General features: G+C 46.9%; 1 protein-coding gene across 2 annotated transcripts; it reads left to right on the top strand.

The window, feature by feature from the left end:
- The first annotated feature begins 419 nt into the window (after nucleotides 1-419).
- Nucleotides 420-16,823, top strand: meaf6 (MYST/Esa1-associated factor 6). 2 transcript variants are annotated; one of them, XM_085790274.1, is made up of 8 exons: nucleotides 420-590; nucleotides 6,803-6,918; nucleotides 7,015-7,102; nucleotides 10,792-10,837; nucleotides 10,939-11,131; nucleotides 12,301-12,330; nucleotides 16,313-16,346; nucleotides 16,537-16,823. In XM_085790274.1, exons 1-8 carry the CDS (start codon nucleotides 501-503, stop codon nucleotides 16,549-16,551), a joined length of 612 nt encoding a protein of 203 aa, XP_085646400.1. In that variant the 5' UTR covers nucleotides 420-500; the 3' UTR covers nucleotides 16,552-16,823. The 2 variants fall into 2 exon arrangements, with proteins under 2 accessions (XP_085646400.1, XP_085646401.1); XM_085790275.1 differs by lacking the exon at nucleotides 12,301-12,330 and having other exon boundaries at nucleotides 16,537-16,815.
- The last annotated feature ends 730 nt before the right edge of the window (nucleotides 16,824-17,553 follow it).

Raw genomic sequence — 17,553 nt, 5'->3', positions numbered from 1 at the left:
TAAGAGGGTTATTTTTATAGCAAAGATTATTACATAACACATTTATATTTATATTGTATATATTTATATACTCTAAACAGAATTTAGACACAAAAACAGTTTCTGTGAACAGTCATCAGACTCAGCCCTCATCCACTTGCAGCCACTTCCAAAGGAAGTCCTGGACAACCTTCAGGGCTTCGTTGTAGAGCTCTAGATCACAAAGGATGCCCTGGTCCTCTCGTAGCATGTGGTGTGTTATGTTGTGGCCATTATTCCTCCTCATAGATATATCTATGATTCCTCCTGATCTGAGCCAACAGGATCAATGAAGACGCGGATTCAGACCGACAGACCTGGCAACCCGCGGCTCCTCGGCGGCTGCTCTGATCGCGCTGTGCCGGGAAGCAGCGCCCTCTGCCGGCCACTCTGCGCCGCTTCCTCCGCTGCTGGTCTGTAGCTGCGGTGCTTCTCTCCACAGCTCATAGACTCTATAACCACCCAACCTGACTCTGGCCGCCATGGCGATGCACGCGAAGGCGACTCCTCCGCAGATCCCCGACACGCGCCGGGAGCTCGCGGAGCTGGTGAAGAGGAAGCAGGAGCTCGCGGTGAGTCGGTGTAACGGTCACTAACGGTCACTAACGGGCCGTTAACGGGGGTTAGCTCAACACGGTCCTAACGGTCACTAACCCCCGTTAACGGCCGCAGTTCAACCGACAACAGAGCGGCTGCTTCCCGCTAGCCGAGGCCTCGCGGCTAACTGCTAAGCTAAGTGCTAAGCTAACGATGCTAACAATAGGAAATAAATGTGTCGGTTGGTTTCTGAACGTTAACGGCGGAGTGAGTGGCGGGAGTTTGGGACAGAATTACGTCATGGTCGTTGTGTTGTTGCGTCAGTGAAGCGGTGACGTGATGAAACACTGAGAGTTGGGTTAGCAGCTGTTAGCAGCTACATGCTACATGCTAACAACCGCCCGGTGTGGAGAGGAGCTCTCGCGTTGTTTCAGCTGAGCTCTCGCGTTGTTTCAGCTGAGCTCTCGCGTTGTTTCGGCGGCACCGGAGGAGGATTTGATTTGATTAGATTTTTATTTGTCTCAAACAAGCAGATCAGAAGACAAACAGTCGATGTAACAAGAAATAGAAACAATAATGATCCTGTGCAGTTTGAGAAGAAGCTGAAGGAAGCAAAGCTCATCAAGTTACACTGTGATTCATGTCATACATCTGTAGTTCCATACCATTCAGAAGATTAAAAACATATTGCTTTAATATGAAATAAGGCCATAATTATAAATAAAAAGAGTAGAATTATCTGTCCAGTTCTTTATAGCTGTCCAAGAGTGTGTGTTTGTACTTACTTTTAAATTGTTAAGTAAGTTAATTATAAGTTATTGCACATTTTTATATCCTCATCTAGTCTATTCCACATTTTTACACCACAAAAATAGATGCTAAAACTTTTCAGGGTAGAATGGATGGTAGTTTGTTTAAAGGTACAGTTCCCTCTTAAATCATATGCTTTCTAAGAAGGGGAGCAGCTCCAAACAAACAGTTGTTCTTAGTGACGTTGCTGCTGCAGCGATGAATAAAGATGTGATTAGAAAACTAACAGTTGTTAATGGCTGCTGGATGTGTCTGACCTCTGACCCTCTCTGGGTTGCCAGTAGGGATGGGCATTTCGACTAATTTACTAATCGAGTAACCGAAGCTGGTACTAATCGGGTAATCGAGTACTGTAATAAAAAATAAAATGACGTCATGTCTGACGGACAGAGCGCAGCCGGTGCATAAATGCGCTCTGTCCGTCAGACAGTCCGCATTACTGACACACAGCGTCGTCACACACAATGTCAGGTGGATAATAAGAGTAGAGACTGGAGTTTAAGATGCACACACGAGGCAGATGTGCATCTTTATGCCGGGGAATAAATGCGCTGCATGCGCTCTGAGCGCTGAGTGCAGCGCTGAGTGCAGCGCATTTATGCCGCGGCTGCCACGGAGGAGAAAACTTTTTTTTTCTTTTCTTTTTTAAATCATTAGCGGTGCTTATTTATTAGTCCACACTACACATGTTGGTGCCTTCGGTCCTCTCTGCCTCGCATCGTTTCAGGAAATAACTGGGAAGGTTTCAGAGTGTTTGTAAAGTGAAAGTATATTTTCTACCAGACTTGAGACCTGTCGTCTCCCTCCCGACAGCGTACGTCGCCGAGGGAGGGAGGGAGAATTATTGTAAAAGGTTTGAAAGTCCGAGGCTCGATCCAAAAACGCTTTTACACAGCAGAAAATCACGTTGCTTGATCGAAACTGTTTAACACTACAAAAAGCCGAACCATGGCATGATAATGTAGTCTGATCCGACACTAGATTGCGCTCTGACGTGCCGTTTTTTTTAATCCTCGGGTACCCGAGTAATAAATTCATACCCGAGTAGCAGATTGCTACTCGAGTACTCGAGTACCCGGGTAACCGTGCACATCCCTAGTTGCCAGGTCTGTGTCTGACCGCTGACCCTCTCTGGGTTGCCAGGTCTGTGTCTGACCGCTGACCCTCTCTGGGTTGCCAGGTCTGTGTCTGACCTCTGACCCTCTCTGGGTTGCCAGGTCTGTGTCTGACCCTCTCTGGGTTGCCAGGTCTGTGTCTGACCGCTGACCCTCTCTGGGTTGCCAGGTCTGTGTCTGACCGCTGACCCTCTCTGGGTTGCCAGGTCTGTGTCTGACCGCTGACCCTCTCTGGGTTGCCAGGTCTGTGTCTGACCGCTGACCCTCTGTGGACATAAGTTTCTGCCTTCCTGTCTCAGTAGCAGGATTCAGACCTGGCAACGTGCCGACACCAACAGTGTTTCCTCTACGTTCATTTAGGAAGTGGCGGCCCGCGGCCATCCCATAATCCCAGCTGCCGCTCCTCCAAATTTATCTCTCTTTTTTTTTTTAATTGTCGTAAATCCACCAGCGCCACAGCAGAGTCCTGCACTGCAGCTCGCCAGTCCTACGCTAAACTACAGATTAACTACAGTAAACTACAGATTAACTACGCTAAACTACAGATTAACTACAGTAAACTACAGATTAACTACGCTAAACTACAGATTAACTACAGTAAACTACAGATTAACTACGCTAAACTACAGATTAACTACGCTAAACTACAGATTAACTACAGTAAACTACAGATTAACTACAGTAAACTACAGAGAACTGTCAGCTCAGTATCTACTCGTTGCACCTCGTCTGCAGCTCGGTACTACCCTAAACTACAGATTAACTACGCTAAACTACAGATTAACTACGCTGAACTACAGATTAACTACCCTAAACTACAGATTAACTACGCTGAACTACAGATTAACTACAGTAAACTACAGATTAACTACGCTAAACTACAGATTAACTACAGTAAACTACAGATTAACTACGCTAAACTACAGAGAACTGTCAGCTCAGTATCTACTCGTTGCACCTCGTCTGCAGCTCGGTACTACCCTAAACTACAGATTAACTACGCTAAACTACAGATTAACTACGCTGAACTACAGATTAACTACCCTAAACTACAGATTAACTACGCTGAACTACAGATTAACTACAGTAAACTACAGATTAACTACGCTAAACTACAGATTAACTACAGTAAACTACAGATTAGCTACAGTAAACTACAGAGAACTGTCAGCTCAGTATCTACTCGTTGCACCTCGTCTGCAGCTCGGTACTACCCTAAACTACAGATTAACTACGCTAAACTACAGATTAACTACGCTGAACTACAGATTAACTACCCTAAACTACAGATTAACTACGCTGAACTACAGATTAACTACAGTAAACTACAGATTAACTACGCTAAACTACAGATTAACTACAGTAAACTACAGATTAACTACGCTAAACTACAGATTAACTACGCTAAACTACAGAGAACTGTCAGCTCAGTATCTACTCGTTGCACCTCGTCTGCAGCTCGGTACTACCCTAAACTACAGATTAACTACGCTAAACTACAGATTAACTACGCTGAACTACAGATTAACTACCCTAAACTACAGATTAACTACGCTGAACTACAGATTAACTACAGTAAACTACAGATTAACTACGCTAAACTACAGATTAACTACAGTAAACTACAGATTAACTACGCTAAACTACAGATTAACTACGCTAAACTACAGATGAACTACGCTAAACTACAGATTACCTACAGATTAACTACAGATTAACTACAGTAAACTACAGAATAACTACGCTAAACTACAGATTAACTACAGTAAACTACAGAATAACTACAGTAAACTACAGATTAACTACAGTAAACTACAGAATAACTACAGTAAACTACAGATTAACTACAGCAAACTACAGAATAACTACGCTAGACTACAGAATAACTACAGTAAACTACAGAATAACTACGCTAAACTACAGATTAACTACAGTAAACTACAGAGAACTGTCAGCTCAGTATCTCCTCGTTGCACCTCGTCTTGTTGTTGTCCAGTCAACTGTATTGAATTTAGGATTCTGACAATTGGTCAAATCCTTGTTTTAACCAGTAGTATTCTAGCTGTGTAAAAATATTTAACTCAAACTTAACATTTTACCCTTATTTCAGAGTTTCCTCTGTCTGTCTGTGCACTGAGGCTAAATATAAGCTGGACATACAACACAAGAAAGAGGAAACTAACTCCTATTGGTTCATAATGGTAGCAGCCTGTTGTACAGCAGCAGTCTGTTGTAGGCTACAGTAGAGAGTGTTGATCATCTACACACAGAGAGAAGAAGGTAACTCATGTTACTCTAGTTACTGTGTTCTCTCTGGTTTCACCACAGTTTTGGGGAGTTACTGTGAAAACCTCCAATACATCCCCAATAAGGTCACGTTGAGTCCAGATATTTATCCACATGATGTAGCAGAACCTTTAATGTCCCAAAAATGACTAAATCTCATTTTTGACAAAAAATGAGTTCCCCTCTTCTAGCGTTGTCGAGCAGAGCAGCTCGATGACGACCGGCGTCTCTACAGATCAGTGGTCGCTGTCGCCGGGGTGTTTTTAAAACCAGCAGGTTTGATCCTCGTGTCGGACGTAGAGCTGGAGTACTAGTGGAAAAACAAAACAAAACAAAGAAGTGTGTGTCAGTCCGCTGACCCCTCCTCTGTCCTCTGTCTCCTAGGAGACGCTGGTGAACCTGGAGAGACAGATCTATCCTCTCTCTCTGTTACATCTCTGTTACATCACTGTTACATCTCTGTCTCCTAGGAGACGCTGGTGAACCTGGAGAGACAGATCTATCCTCTCTCTCTGTTACATCACTGTTACATCACTGTTACATCTCTGTCTCCTAGGAGACGCTGGTGAACCTGGAGAGACAGATCTATCCTCTCTCTCTGTTACATCTCTGTTACATCTCTGTTACATCTCTGTTACATCTCTGTTACATCACTGTTACATCACTGTTACATCACTGTTACATCTCTGTCTCCTAGGAGACGCTGGTGAACCTGGAGAGACAGATCTATCCTCTCTCTCTGTTACATCTCTGTTACATCTCTGTTACATCTCTGTTACATCTCTGTTACATCACTGTTACATCACTGTTACATCACTGTTACATCTCTGTCTCCTAGGAGACGCTGGTGAACCTGGAGAGACAGATCTATCCTCTCTCTCTGTTACATCTCTGTTACATCTCTGTTACATCACTGTTACATCACTGTTACATCACTGTTACATCTCTGTCTCCTAGGAGACGCTGGTGAACCTGGAGAGACAGATCTATCCTCTCTCTCTGTTACATCTCTGTTACATCTCTGTTACATCTCTGTTACATCTCTGTTACATCACTGTTACATCACTGTTACATCTCTGTTTCCTAGGAAACGCTGGTGAACCTGGAGAGACAGATCTATCCTCTCTCTCTGTTACATCTCTGTTACATCTCTGTTACATCACCGTTACATCTGTGTCTCCTAGGAGACGCTGGTGAACCTGGAGAGACAGATCTATCCTCTCTGTTACAAGTCATTTATCTAACATCACTGTTACATCACTGTTACATCACTGTTACATCACTGTTACATCACTGTTTCCTAGGAGACGCTGGTGAACCTGGAGAGACAGATCTATCCTCTCTCTCTGTTACATCTCTGTTACATCTCTGTTACATCTGTAACTCTGTAACTCTGTCTCCTAGGAGACGCTGGTGAACCTGGAGAGACAGATCTATCCTCTCTGTTACAAGTCATTTATCTAACATCACTGTTACATCACTGTTACATCACTGTTACATCACTGTTACATCACTGTTTCCTAGGAGACGCTGGTGAACCTGGAGAGACAGATCTATCCTCTCTCTCTGTTACATCACTGTTACATCACCGTTACATCTGTGTCTCCTAGGAGACGCTGGTGAACCTGGAGAGACAGATCTATCCTCTCTGTTACAAGTCATTTATCTAACATCACTGTTACATCACTGTTACATCACTGTTACATCACTGTTACATCACTGTTTCCTAGGAGACGCTGGTGAACCTGGAGAGACAGATCTATCCTCTCTCTCTGTTACATCACTGTTACATCACTGTTACATCTCTGTTACATCTCTGTTTCCTAGGAAACGCTGGTGAACCTGGAGAGACAGATCTATCCTCTCTGTTACAAGTCATTTATCTAACATCACTGTTACATCACTGTTACATCACTGTTACATCTCTGTTTCCTAGGAAACGCTGGTGAACCTGGAGAGACAGATCTATCCTCTCTCTCTGTTACATCACTGTTACATCTCTGTTACATCTGTAACTCTGTAACTCTGTCTCCTAGGAGACGCTGGTGAACCTGGAGAGACAGATCTACGCCTTCGAAGGCAGCTACCTAGAAGACACGCAGATGTACGGCAACATCATCCGCGGCTGGGACCGCTACCTCACCAACCAGAAGTAAGAGACTTCCCTCACGTCGGACCGACCGGACGTTTCTTTCCTTTAGGGGGCGGAGCCTAGAAACTATGAACACTGATGTTTGTGTTTCCATAGAAACTCCAACAGCAAGACGGACAGAAGGAACAGGAAGTTCAAGGAAGCAGAGCGTCTGTTCAGCAAGTCTTCAGTCACGTCGGTCGCAGTAAGTCGTCCACTGTCTGACCCCGATGACCTTTAACCTTTAACCTTAACCCACTGACGACCTTTAACCCACTGATGAACCTAACTGTCTGACCCCGATGACCTTTAACCTTTAACCTTTAACCTTAACCCACTGATGACCTTTAACCTTAACGACTCTGACGACCTTTAACCTTAACGACTCTGACGACCTTTAACCTTAACCCACTGATGACCTTTAACCTTAACCCACTGACGACCTTTAACCTTAACCCACTGATGACCTTTAACCTTAACCCACTGACGACCTTTAACCTTAACGACTCTGACGACCTTTAACCTTAACGACTCTGACGACCTTTGACCTTTAACCTTAACGACTCTGACGACCTTTAACCTTAACGACTCTGACGACCTTTAACCTTAACCCACTGACGACCTTTAACCTTAACGACTCTGACGACCTTTGACCTTTAACCTTAACGACTCTGACGACCTTTAACCTTAACGACTCTGACGACCTTTAACCTTAACCCACTGATGAACCTAACTCTCTGACCCCGATGACCTTTAACCTTAACGACTCTGACGACCTTTGACCACAAATATATGTAGTTATATAGGCTAATATATAATTATATATAATTCAGCAATACATATTTGATGTTTCAATTTGATTTTGAATCGTGTGGCCCTTTACTCACTTTATCGGAGTCAGTGTGGCCCTCTGGAAAAAGTAATCACCCACCTCTGGGCTACACGCTCTAATCCTCCACGATGTCATATCGTCATATCGCCCAGCCCCAACACGGGTTAGTTTCATCAACACTGAGTCACAGAGTTAGTTTCATCAGTGGGTTAAAGGTCGTCAGAGTCGTTAAGGTTAAAGGTTGTCAGTGGGTTAAGGGGGGCGGCAGTGGCTCAGGTGGTAGAGCGGGTCGTCCAATGATCAGAGGGTTGGCGGTTCGAATCCCGCCCCAACACGGGTTAGTGTTGTTCATAGAGAGCCGAGCCCAAACCAGACTGTGGCAGGACACCTCTGCCTCTGTTTCACTTTATGTTGCTGGTAACTAATGTGGTTGTAAAAGTTGTCGGCTAAAGTTAAATTATTTTGTATGCACTAATTAAAGGGGCAGAGCATAAGAGACATTTTTGCTTTTTATATTTTATAAGATATTTTTTGTAAGAACCACCTTTTATTTATGAAGAAACACAACACTCCTTTGCTGCTGCCTAACAGCACCAACATGAAGAAAAGACTGATTTGATTACAAGCGTAGCCGTTGGTGGATGGAGGCTTCAGACGCACGTGGCTACAATCAGTCACATGGTCGATCACGTCAGAAAACCCAGCCATCTCATAAAATGCTCTTTTAATCACAGTTTGCTAATAATTAGTGTTTGGGAAATAATAATTATGTGCCGTGATGGGGCTTTGTAACCGTCAGCTGTTCTGATTGGGCTGACGGAGGGTTGAGAAACACCGGCCCGGTCCCGCGGTCTAGGCTGCCGCTGACAGGTCGACCGGTTGAGAGAGGGATAAGTTAAGGAAACCACCTGTCAGCAAGATCCGCAATAAAATAGATTCAAAATACAGAATTAGAAATAAATTAGACAATTAAAATAATAACTAAGTTAGCACTAAACTAAGAATTAGACATCAAATTATACTTACCTGACAGGTGGATTCGTAAGGGAAAAGAGGGAATAGTTGGTGTATTTCGATTTTGTCATATGTGTTATTGTTGTTGTTATATGTGATTCTGAAAGAAAGAGAAGAGAAAGAAAAAGAAAGAAAAGAAGAAGAGAATCGATTCACATTGGAATAAATTTGATTATTTACTTTTTTTAAACATATGACAGTGACCTCTTGTTGTTTTCTTTTCTACTCACACCCATTTCTCCAGAGCGAATCTAATCTTCTGAGTACTGGCCCACATCTAAGTTTTCATTTTATTTACTTTACATTAATAACTGGTTCTACCTTTTACCAGGTGTTACAACTTGGTCAGAAACTCTGTGTTGCTGTGGAGAAATGGTCAGACAGACAGAGAAAGAGACCGAGCAGCCGTCTGTCTTCTACCTGGAGGAGGTTTCGTTGTTGCTTTCTGTCTGCGATGTGCAGCTGCTGCTCTAACAGGGCTGTCACTGTTTCAAACAGCTGATTAGTGCGCATCAACGTAATAAAAGCAATCGGGTCATAATCAATGTTCCCTCTAATTTTCAAAACTCCTGAGCAGAAATTCAACTCCCCTGAGCTGCTGGAGCGACTGTGAGCGACAGCTTAAGCGAACACAGTAGCTACGTCCATATGCTGGTGCTCTGGCCTCTGTCCAACTCCACATATCAATACTATTGGCTTTTACTATAATGATTAATAACAGATTATTTTGACAACATCACCTAGGCTGCTCCATATCTAGGTCAGTAACAAAATACAATATTGTTTTGGCAAAATAGATTTTGCATTTATTGCCATATGAACAATATGAAAGTTGGTGTCATCAACTCTTGGCACAGAAGCATCTTGATATGAACAGTAATAATAATTCTCAAGCAAAAACTTCAATCATAGTTGCACTACAGACCATAGTTAAGGTCATAGCTACATTTCACAGTTCAAAGCCACATGAGGGAGAAATAAACACTAAACTAGTCGGGGATGTTTGAGTGTGCAACTTTTTTGTCTTCTGGGCAAAGAGGTGGAGCAGTAAAACACCTGAGAGGGAACAGTGATCATAATAGCACTTCGGCTCGCGGGCCGGATTGAGACGGCATGCCGTAAAATGCCCATGTGTGGTGTAGAACAGGGGTTTTCAAAGTGTGAGGCGCGCCTCCCCTGGGGGGCGCCAGAGAGCTTGAGGGGGGGCGCGACATGAGAAAAAGAACAACTGAAAACATTCAAACAAAAGACGAGTTACATGTCACTTGCACAGAGGGCTAAATGATTCATGTTTTTGCAGTAGCCTATAGTTTGCAATTATATATATTATTATTATACTGCGATATGATAAAACACGATCTACACAGGCTGCGATGATGCTCGACTGATGTGTCAGGGAGCAACACACAGTCCCACCCCCGACGCGTCATAAACTGACGCTTGGTCTCAATGGTCAGGGCCCTTTGGCCTTGTGCACTGACGCCCAAGGTGCCCCCCCCCATGCAATCCCCTCGGCGGCGACATGTGACGCTCAGAGCAAAGTGGTCTGTGTTGATCAGGGAGAGCAGAGCTCAGCTGCCTCGGCTGAAAGTAGCGCTACAGTAGCTGCGTCGGCTGTGGAGAAGAGCGTCAGGTCTAACTTCATATGAAGCAGCTCAGAGCGGCCCGGTGCCTCACACTGACCAAGCTCAGTAAATACATTGGATCAGCTGTAGCACCGCGTGTCCTCCCGCATACCGCTCCTAAAGGTTTTTCATTCAGGGGGGGGTCACTCTCTCACACTTTGAACCCCTGGTGTCGATGGTGTCGATGGTGTAGATGGTGTAGATGGTGTCGATGGTGTCGACAGATCGTAGCATCGTCTGAGCTCCTTCTAGAAGTTGCAGTTCTACGTTGATGCACCGACACACCAGACGTGTTACATCATCAACCTGAACGACCAATCACAGCGAAGTACGGGCAGTGACGCGCTTCCTTCCCGCCTCCTTGTGTGTGTGTTGAAACTAACTCTGACTCTGTGTTGTGTTGTTGTGTTGTTGTGTTGACAGGCGGTGTGCGCTCTCGGAGGAATCCCCGACCACATGAATGAGAAACGTGAGTATTGTTCTCAGCGTTAGAGAAGTTTCTGCTGCTGCGGTCGGTCGGTGTGTGTGTGTTTGACGCTGTGTTTCTGACGCTGTGTGCTGATTGGCCAGGCGAGGCGGGCAGCGGCACGGAGAGCGACGCCTCCCCCGACCTGCAGAACCAGGAGAACGAGCCGAGTCAGGAGGACGGCGAGGACGGCGACGCGGCGCTGCAGGACCTGAAGCCGCAGAAGGCCGCGTCCTCGTCCTCGTCCAGCAGCCACCACGCCGGCCACAAGAAGAGGAAGAACAAGAACAGACACAGGTACCGTAGCCGTGGCAACGCCGCCGTGGCAACGCCGCCGTGGCAACGCCGTTACCGTTACTTTCACATAACTTTGATATTGGAACCTTATTGGCAGATGTGCACCAAAATAAAGGTGAATGCTCAGATACTGGTAACACACCTGTACCTGTCAGGGCCAGTCAGTGTTTACAGGTGTTATAGATATAGTTAATTAGTTAGTTATAGTTAATTAGTTAGTTATAGTTATAGTTATAGTTATAGTTATAGTTAGTTAGTTATAGTTAGTTAGTTATAGTTATAGTTATAGTTAGTTAGTTATAGTTAGTTAGTTATAGTTATAGTTAGTTAGTTAGTTATAGATATAGTTAGTTAGTTAGTTAGTTAGTTATAGTTAGTTAGTTAGTTAGTTATAGTTATAGTTAATTAGTTAGTAATAGTTATAGTTATAGTTATAGTTATAGTTATAGTTATAGTTAAAGCAGAAGTAAGCGATCCGGTGGTTTTGGCTAATGCTGCGTTCCAGGCAGGCTTTTGAAACCGTAAATTACAGCTTCAAGTCACAACTTAGGACTTTGTAGCGTTCCAGGCAACCCACTCGTGTTTCTCCGACCTGTTTTACCGGTGAAAGTCACTATAACGGCCACTCGTAACTTCTGACCCGTGAACTCGTACCAGATCGAACTGGTACCACTTCACAGGTCGGAAAAACACCAGTTACGAGTTGCCTTGAACGCACCATAACGTCTTGTCAGCCGACGGAGTTAGCAGCCCCCGCCCTCGTCATGGATCTATTGGTCCTCGTCCCTACGTCACCACATTCAGGCGCATCCCTTGGCTGCACACACAGAGAGGACTGCCCCTTTATGCCGTTCTCTCTCCTCATTGGATAAAGGTTGTAGGATACAAGGAAAGTTTTCTCCTGGGCTCAGAGCAGAGCAGAGTGACTGACAGACCCGTGTTTCAGACCAAACACTCTATAGAAGTGATTGCTGTGGGAAGATACAACTATTTAAGACTTAGATTAACACAAACATTCACCTGACTTCTGCTTTAACTAGTTAGTTATAGTTAATTAGTTAATGAGTTAATTAGTTATAGTTATAGTTAGTTAGTTGTAGTTGTAGGTGTTAGGTTGGTGAACTAACAGCTGCTGCTCTCTCCCCCCTAATGCTGCCCCCCCCCCCCAGCCCTTCTGCCATGTTTGATTATGACTTTGAGTAAGTCTGACTTTTACTTCCTGCTCTGTGATGTCACTTCCTGCTCCTGTGATGTCACTTCCTGCTCTGTGATGTCACTTCCTGCTCTGTGATGTCACTTCCTGCTCTGTGATGTCACTTCCTGCTCTGTGATGTCACTTCCTGCCTGCTGTCCACTCATCCTGCTCATGTTCATGTAGTTTGTGTTGAAGCCGTAGTTCTTCATCGTGCTGCATGTCCAACTACTACCAATGTACACCTGTACTTGTACCTTTACACCTGTACATATACCTGTACATGTACCTGTACCTGTACCTGTACCTGTACCTGTACCTGTACTCTGAACTCCGTTGCCTTTGTTGCTTGTTTATTATGGGCTGTTTTCATTCATGTCTTTCTGTTCCAGTGGTTCTGTAGAGCTGCTGGTCCCGGTGTAGCACCAGATCGGCTCGGGGTAGCTAGCTCGGGGTAGCTAGCTCGGGGTAGCTAGCTCGGGGTAGCTAGCCTACTGCACTGGCAGATGACATCACACACGTCACAAATCGTGATTGGTTGAAGCTCGGAAAGTTGGAGGAAACCATGGAAACACAAAATGTTTGTAGTACTGCTGAACAGTGTTTAATAAAGTTAGAAAAGTTCGGCTCGTGTCTATGCTCGTTGTATATATATATCTATGTATGCTCGTGGCTAGCACGAAGCTAACGCTACACACACACACACACGCACAGACACACACACACACACACACACACACACCGTCCTACCCTTGTTCTTCGTGGTTAATCATTTATGTGTGTGTGTGTGTGTTAGCGTTAGCTCCGTGTTAGCACTAGCCCAACGTTAGCAGCGCTTAGCAACCACCGCTCTCCGACCACGAGCCGATTTTGCCGAACATTTTGTGTTTCCATGGTTTCCTCCAACTCTCCGAGCTTCAACCAATCACGATTTGTGACACGATGTGTGATGTCATCGGCCAGTGCAGTAGGCTAGCTACCCCGAACTAGCTACCCCGAGCTAGCTACCCCGAGCTAGCTACCCCAAACTAGCTACCCCGAGCTAGCTACCCCGAACCGATCTGGTACCAACACCGCTGGTCTGGTAGAGCTGCTGGTCCAGTAGAGCTGCTGGTTCAGTAGAGCTGCTGGTCCAGTAGAGCTGCTGGTCCAGTAGAGCTGCTGGTTCAGTAGAGCTGCTGGTTCAGTAGAGCTGCTGGTTCAGTAGAGCTGCTGGTTCAGTAGAGCTGCTGGTAGAGCTGCTGGTCCAGTAGAGCTGCTGGTCCAGTAGAGCTGCTGGTAGAGCTGCTGGTCCGGTAGAGCTGCTGGTAGAGCTGCTGGTAGAGCTGCTGGTAGAGCTGCTGGTAGAGCTGCTGGTCCAGTAGAGCTGCTGGTCCAGTAGAGCTGCTGGTAGAGCTGCTGGTCCAGTAGAGCTGCTGGTCCAGTAGAGCTGCTGGTAGAGCTGCTGGTTCAGTAGAGCTGCTGGTCCGGTAGAGCTGCTGGTAGAGCTGCTGGTTCAGTAGAGCTGCTGGAGCTGCTGGTTCAGTAGAGCTGCTGGTCCAGTAGAGCTGCTGGTAGAGCTGCTGGTCCAGTAGAGCTGCTGGTCCGGTAGAGCTGCTGGTCCAGTAGAGCTGCTGGTCCAGTAGAGCTGCTGGTCCGGTAGAGCTGCTGGTCCGGTAGAGCTGCTGGTCCAGTAGAGCTGCTGGTCCAGTAGAGCTGCTGGTCCAGTAGAGCTGCTGGTCCAGTAGAGCTGCTGGTTCAGTAGAGCTGCTGGTCCAGTAGAGCTGCTGGTCCAGTAGAGCTGCTGGTCCAGTAGAGCTGCTGGTCCAGTAGAGCTGCTGGTAGAGCTGCTGGTCCAGTAGAGCTGCTGGTCCAGTAGAGCTGCTGGTCCGGTAGAGCTGCTGGTCCAGTAGAGCTGCTGGTCCAGTAGAGCTGCTGGTAGAGCTGCTGGTTCAGTAGAGCTGCTGGTCCAGTAGAGCTGCTGGTCCAGTAGAGCTGCTGGTCCAGTAGAGCTGCTGGTCCAGTAGAGCTGCTGGTCCAGTAGAGCTGCTGGTCCAGTAGAGCTGCTGGTAGAGCTGCTGGTTCAGTAGAGCTGCTGGTCCAGTAGAGCTGCTGGTTCAGTAGAGCTGCTGGTTCAGTAGAGCTGCTGGTCCAGTAGAGCTGCTGGTCCGGTAGAGCTGCTGGTAGAGCTGCTGGTCCGGTAGAGCTGCTGGTAGAGCTGCTGGTCCGGTAGAGCTGCTGGTAGAGCTGCTGGTTCAGTAGAGCTGCTGGTCCGGTAGAGCTGCTGGTCCAGTAGAGCTGCTGGTCCGGTAGAGCTGCTGGTAGAGCTGCTGGTCCGGTAGAGCTGCTGGTAGAGCTGCTGGTCCGGTAGAGCTGCTGGTTCAGTAGAGCTGCTGGTCCAGTAGAGCTGCTGGTCCAGTAGAGCTGCTGGTAGAGCTGCTGGTCCAGTAGAGCTGCTGGTCCAGTAGAGCTGCTGGTCCGGTAGAGCTGCTGGTCCAGTAGAGCTGCTGGTCCGGTAGAGCTGCTGGTCCAGTAGAGCTGCTGGTCCGGTAGAGCTGCTGGTCCAGTAGAGCTGCTGGTCCGGTAGAGCTGCTGGTCCAGTAGAGCTGCTGGTAGAGCTGCTGGTCCAGTAGAGCTGCTGGTCCAGTAGAGCTGCTGGTCCAGTAGAGCTGCTGGTAGAGCTGCTGGTTCAGTAGAGCTGCTGGTTCAGTAGAGCTGCTGGTCCAGTAGAGCTGCTGGTTCGGTAGAGCTGCTGGTTCAGTAGAGCTGCTGGTCCAGTAGAGCTGCTGGTCCAGTAGAGCTGCTGGTAGAGCTGCTGGTTCAGTAGAGCTGCTGGTTCAGTAGAGCTGCTGGTAGAGCTGCTGGTAGAGCTGCTGGTTCAGTAGAGCTGCTGGTTCAGTAGAGCTGCTGGTTCGGTAGAGCTGCTGGTTCAGTAGAGCTGCTGGTCCAGTAGAGCTGCTGGTCCAGTAGAGCTGCTGGTAGAGCTGCTGGTTCAGTAGAGCTGCTGGTTCAGTAGAGCTGCTGGTAGAGCTGCTGGTCCAGTAGAGCTGCTGGTTCAGTAGAGCTGCTGGTTCAGTAGAGCTGCTGGTTCAGTAGAGCTGCTGGTAGAGCTGCTGGTAGAGCTGCTGGTTCAGTAGAGCTGCTGGTTCAGTAGAGCTGCTGGTTCAGTAGAGCTGCTGGTCCAGTAGAGCTGCTGGTTCGGTAGAGCTGCTGGTTCAGTAGAGCTGCTGGTCCAGTAGAGCTGCTGGTCCAGTAGAGCTGCTGGTCCAGTAGAGCTGCTGGTCCGGTAGAGCTGCTGGTAGAGCTGCTGGTCCGGTAGAGCTGCTGGTCCAGTAGAGCTGCTGGTTCTGTCAGAAGTTGCGTTGGCTTTATATTTGTGCAGAAACAAGAACAGACACGTGGTCATTGAACCCGTTCTTGTTTTGAAGCTTTTCTTTAGACGTCTTCATTCAGTAGTTTCACTGCTTTTCACCTGAACACCCGTCAGAGTAACCCCTAACCTCTACCCCCTCCTCCCTCTTCCCTCTTCCCTAACCCCTAACCCCTCTTCCCTAACCCCCTAACCCTCTAACCCCCTAACCCTACCCCCAAACCCTAACCCCCTAACCCTCTAACCCCCTAACCCCCTACCCCCTAACCCCCCCAACCCCCCTACCCCCTCTTCCCTACCCCCTAACCCCCCCCAACCCCCCGACCCCCTCTTCCCTACCCCCTAACCCCCCCCAACCCCCCTACCCCCTCTTCCCTAACCACTAACTCCCTAACCCCTACCCCCTAACCCCTAACCCCTAACCCCCTAAACCCCCCCAACCCCCCTACCCCCTCTTCCCTACCCCCTACCCCTTAACCCCTCTTCCCTAACCCCCTAAACCCTAACCCCCTAACCCCTAACCCCCTACCCCCTAACCCCCTACCCCCTCTTCCCTACCCCCCTAACCCCTAAACCCCTCTTCCCTACCCCCTACCCCCTAACTCGATCTCTTCTCACCAGCTTCTTCTCTCTGCTGCAGGTTTGACATGAAGGTGAACAAGAAACCACGAGCTGTAAGTTTCTCCATCGACAGAAGATCATTAACATGTTCAGTTGTAACCTCACTCATCGACACAGAGCTCGATGTGATCTGATGGATAATTATAGCAGCTTTAATATTGCAGACATCTTAATCTCTAAAGCAAATGTTGCCATAGTAACCGTGATCTCATCGGTGCCTCTCTGTGTCCTGGTCTTCTGCAGGATTATTCGACTTAAAGGACTGGACTGGAAAACCTGGACACACGGATACGTTAGAGAAACACAATTTTCTGGACTTTGGATTTATAGGCCTTTTCTTATTTTTTATTTTTAAATTTTTGTCATATTTCAGCCTGTACTGTGTGCGTTGAAACATTCCCCTCCGACCTTTTTGACCTGCCGTTTAGACTCGAGCTGCTCTGGAAGGGGTTTAGACCCGAGCTGCTCTGGAAGGGGTTTAGACTCGAGCTGCTCTGGAAGGGGCCACCTGCCGTTTAGACCCGAGCTGATCTGGAAGGGGTTTAGACTCGAGCTGCTCTGGAAGGGGTTTAGACTCGAGCTGCTCTGGAAGGGGCCACCTGCCGTTTAGACTCGAGCTGCTCTGGAAGGGGTTTAGACTCGAGCTGCTCTGGAAGGGGCCACCTGCCGTTTAGACTCGAGCTGATCTGGAAGGGGTTTAGACCCGAGCTGCTCTGGAAGGGGCCACCTCCCCACCTCCAGTCACACGACCTTGTATAGTGTTTAAAAAGACTGTATTTATTATGTAGCTCGTTTTGTTGTTTTCATTGTCAGAACGTTTTGGATTTTGTCGAGCATCACATACTTGTGTAAGTCATGACGACCCCAAAGTCTTTTATTACATCTTTTGTTTTGCAAAAAAAAATAAAATACCAGTAACTTGAACAACATGTTTGTGTCTGTTCCTCTGAGTCACACATTGAAATATTATATATAGATTATTTTAAGAAGTAGATTTAACCCTGTCCTCTCCAGGTGTGGTGTCTCTAACCCTCCTCAACGACGGTGAGAAGTCAACCCATGGAGCGGTGGAGCGGTCAAACATCCCAGCTCTCTGTTCAGAACGGCTGGTTTCAGTCAGTACGTTTACATGACACTTGAAAAAACCAAATTATTGCCTTAATCCGACTAGAACTGGACGACTGAAGTGCAGGTAAACACCTTAGTCCGACTGAAATCTGACTGACTGAAACCCAGATAATGTGATTGGAATTAGATTTT

The sequence above is a fragment of the Trachurus japonicus genome, chromosome 11 (genome assembly GCF_045865225.1).
Source record: "Trachurus japonicus isolate A0001 chromosome 11, Traja_1.0".
Lineage (NCBI taxonomy): Eukaryota > Metazoa > Chordata > Actinopteri > Carangiformes > Carangidae > Trachurus > Trachurus japonicus.
This window is presented reverse-complemented; position numbering and strand designations above follow the sequence as displayed.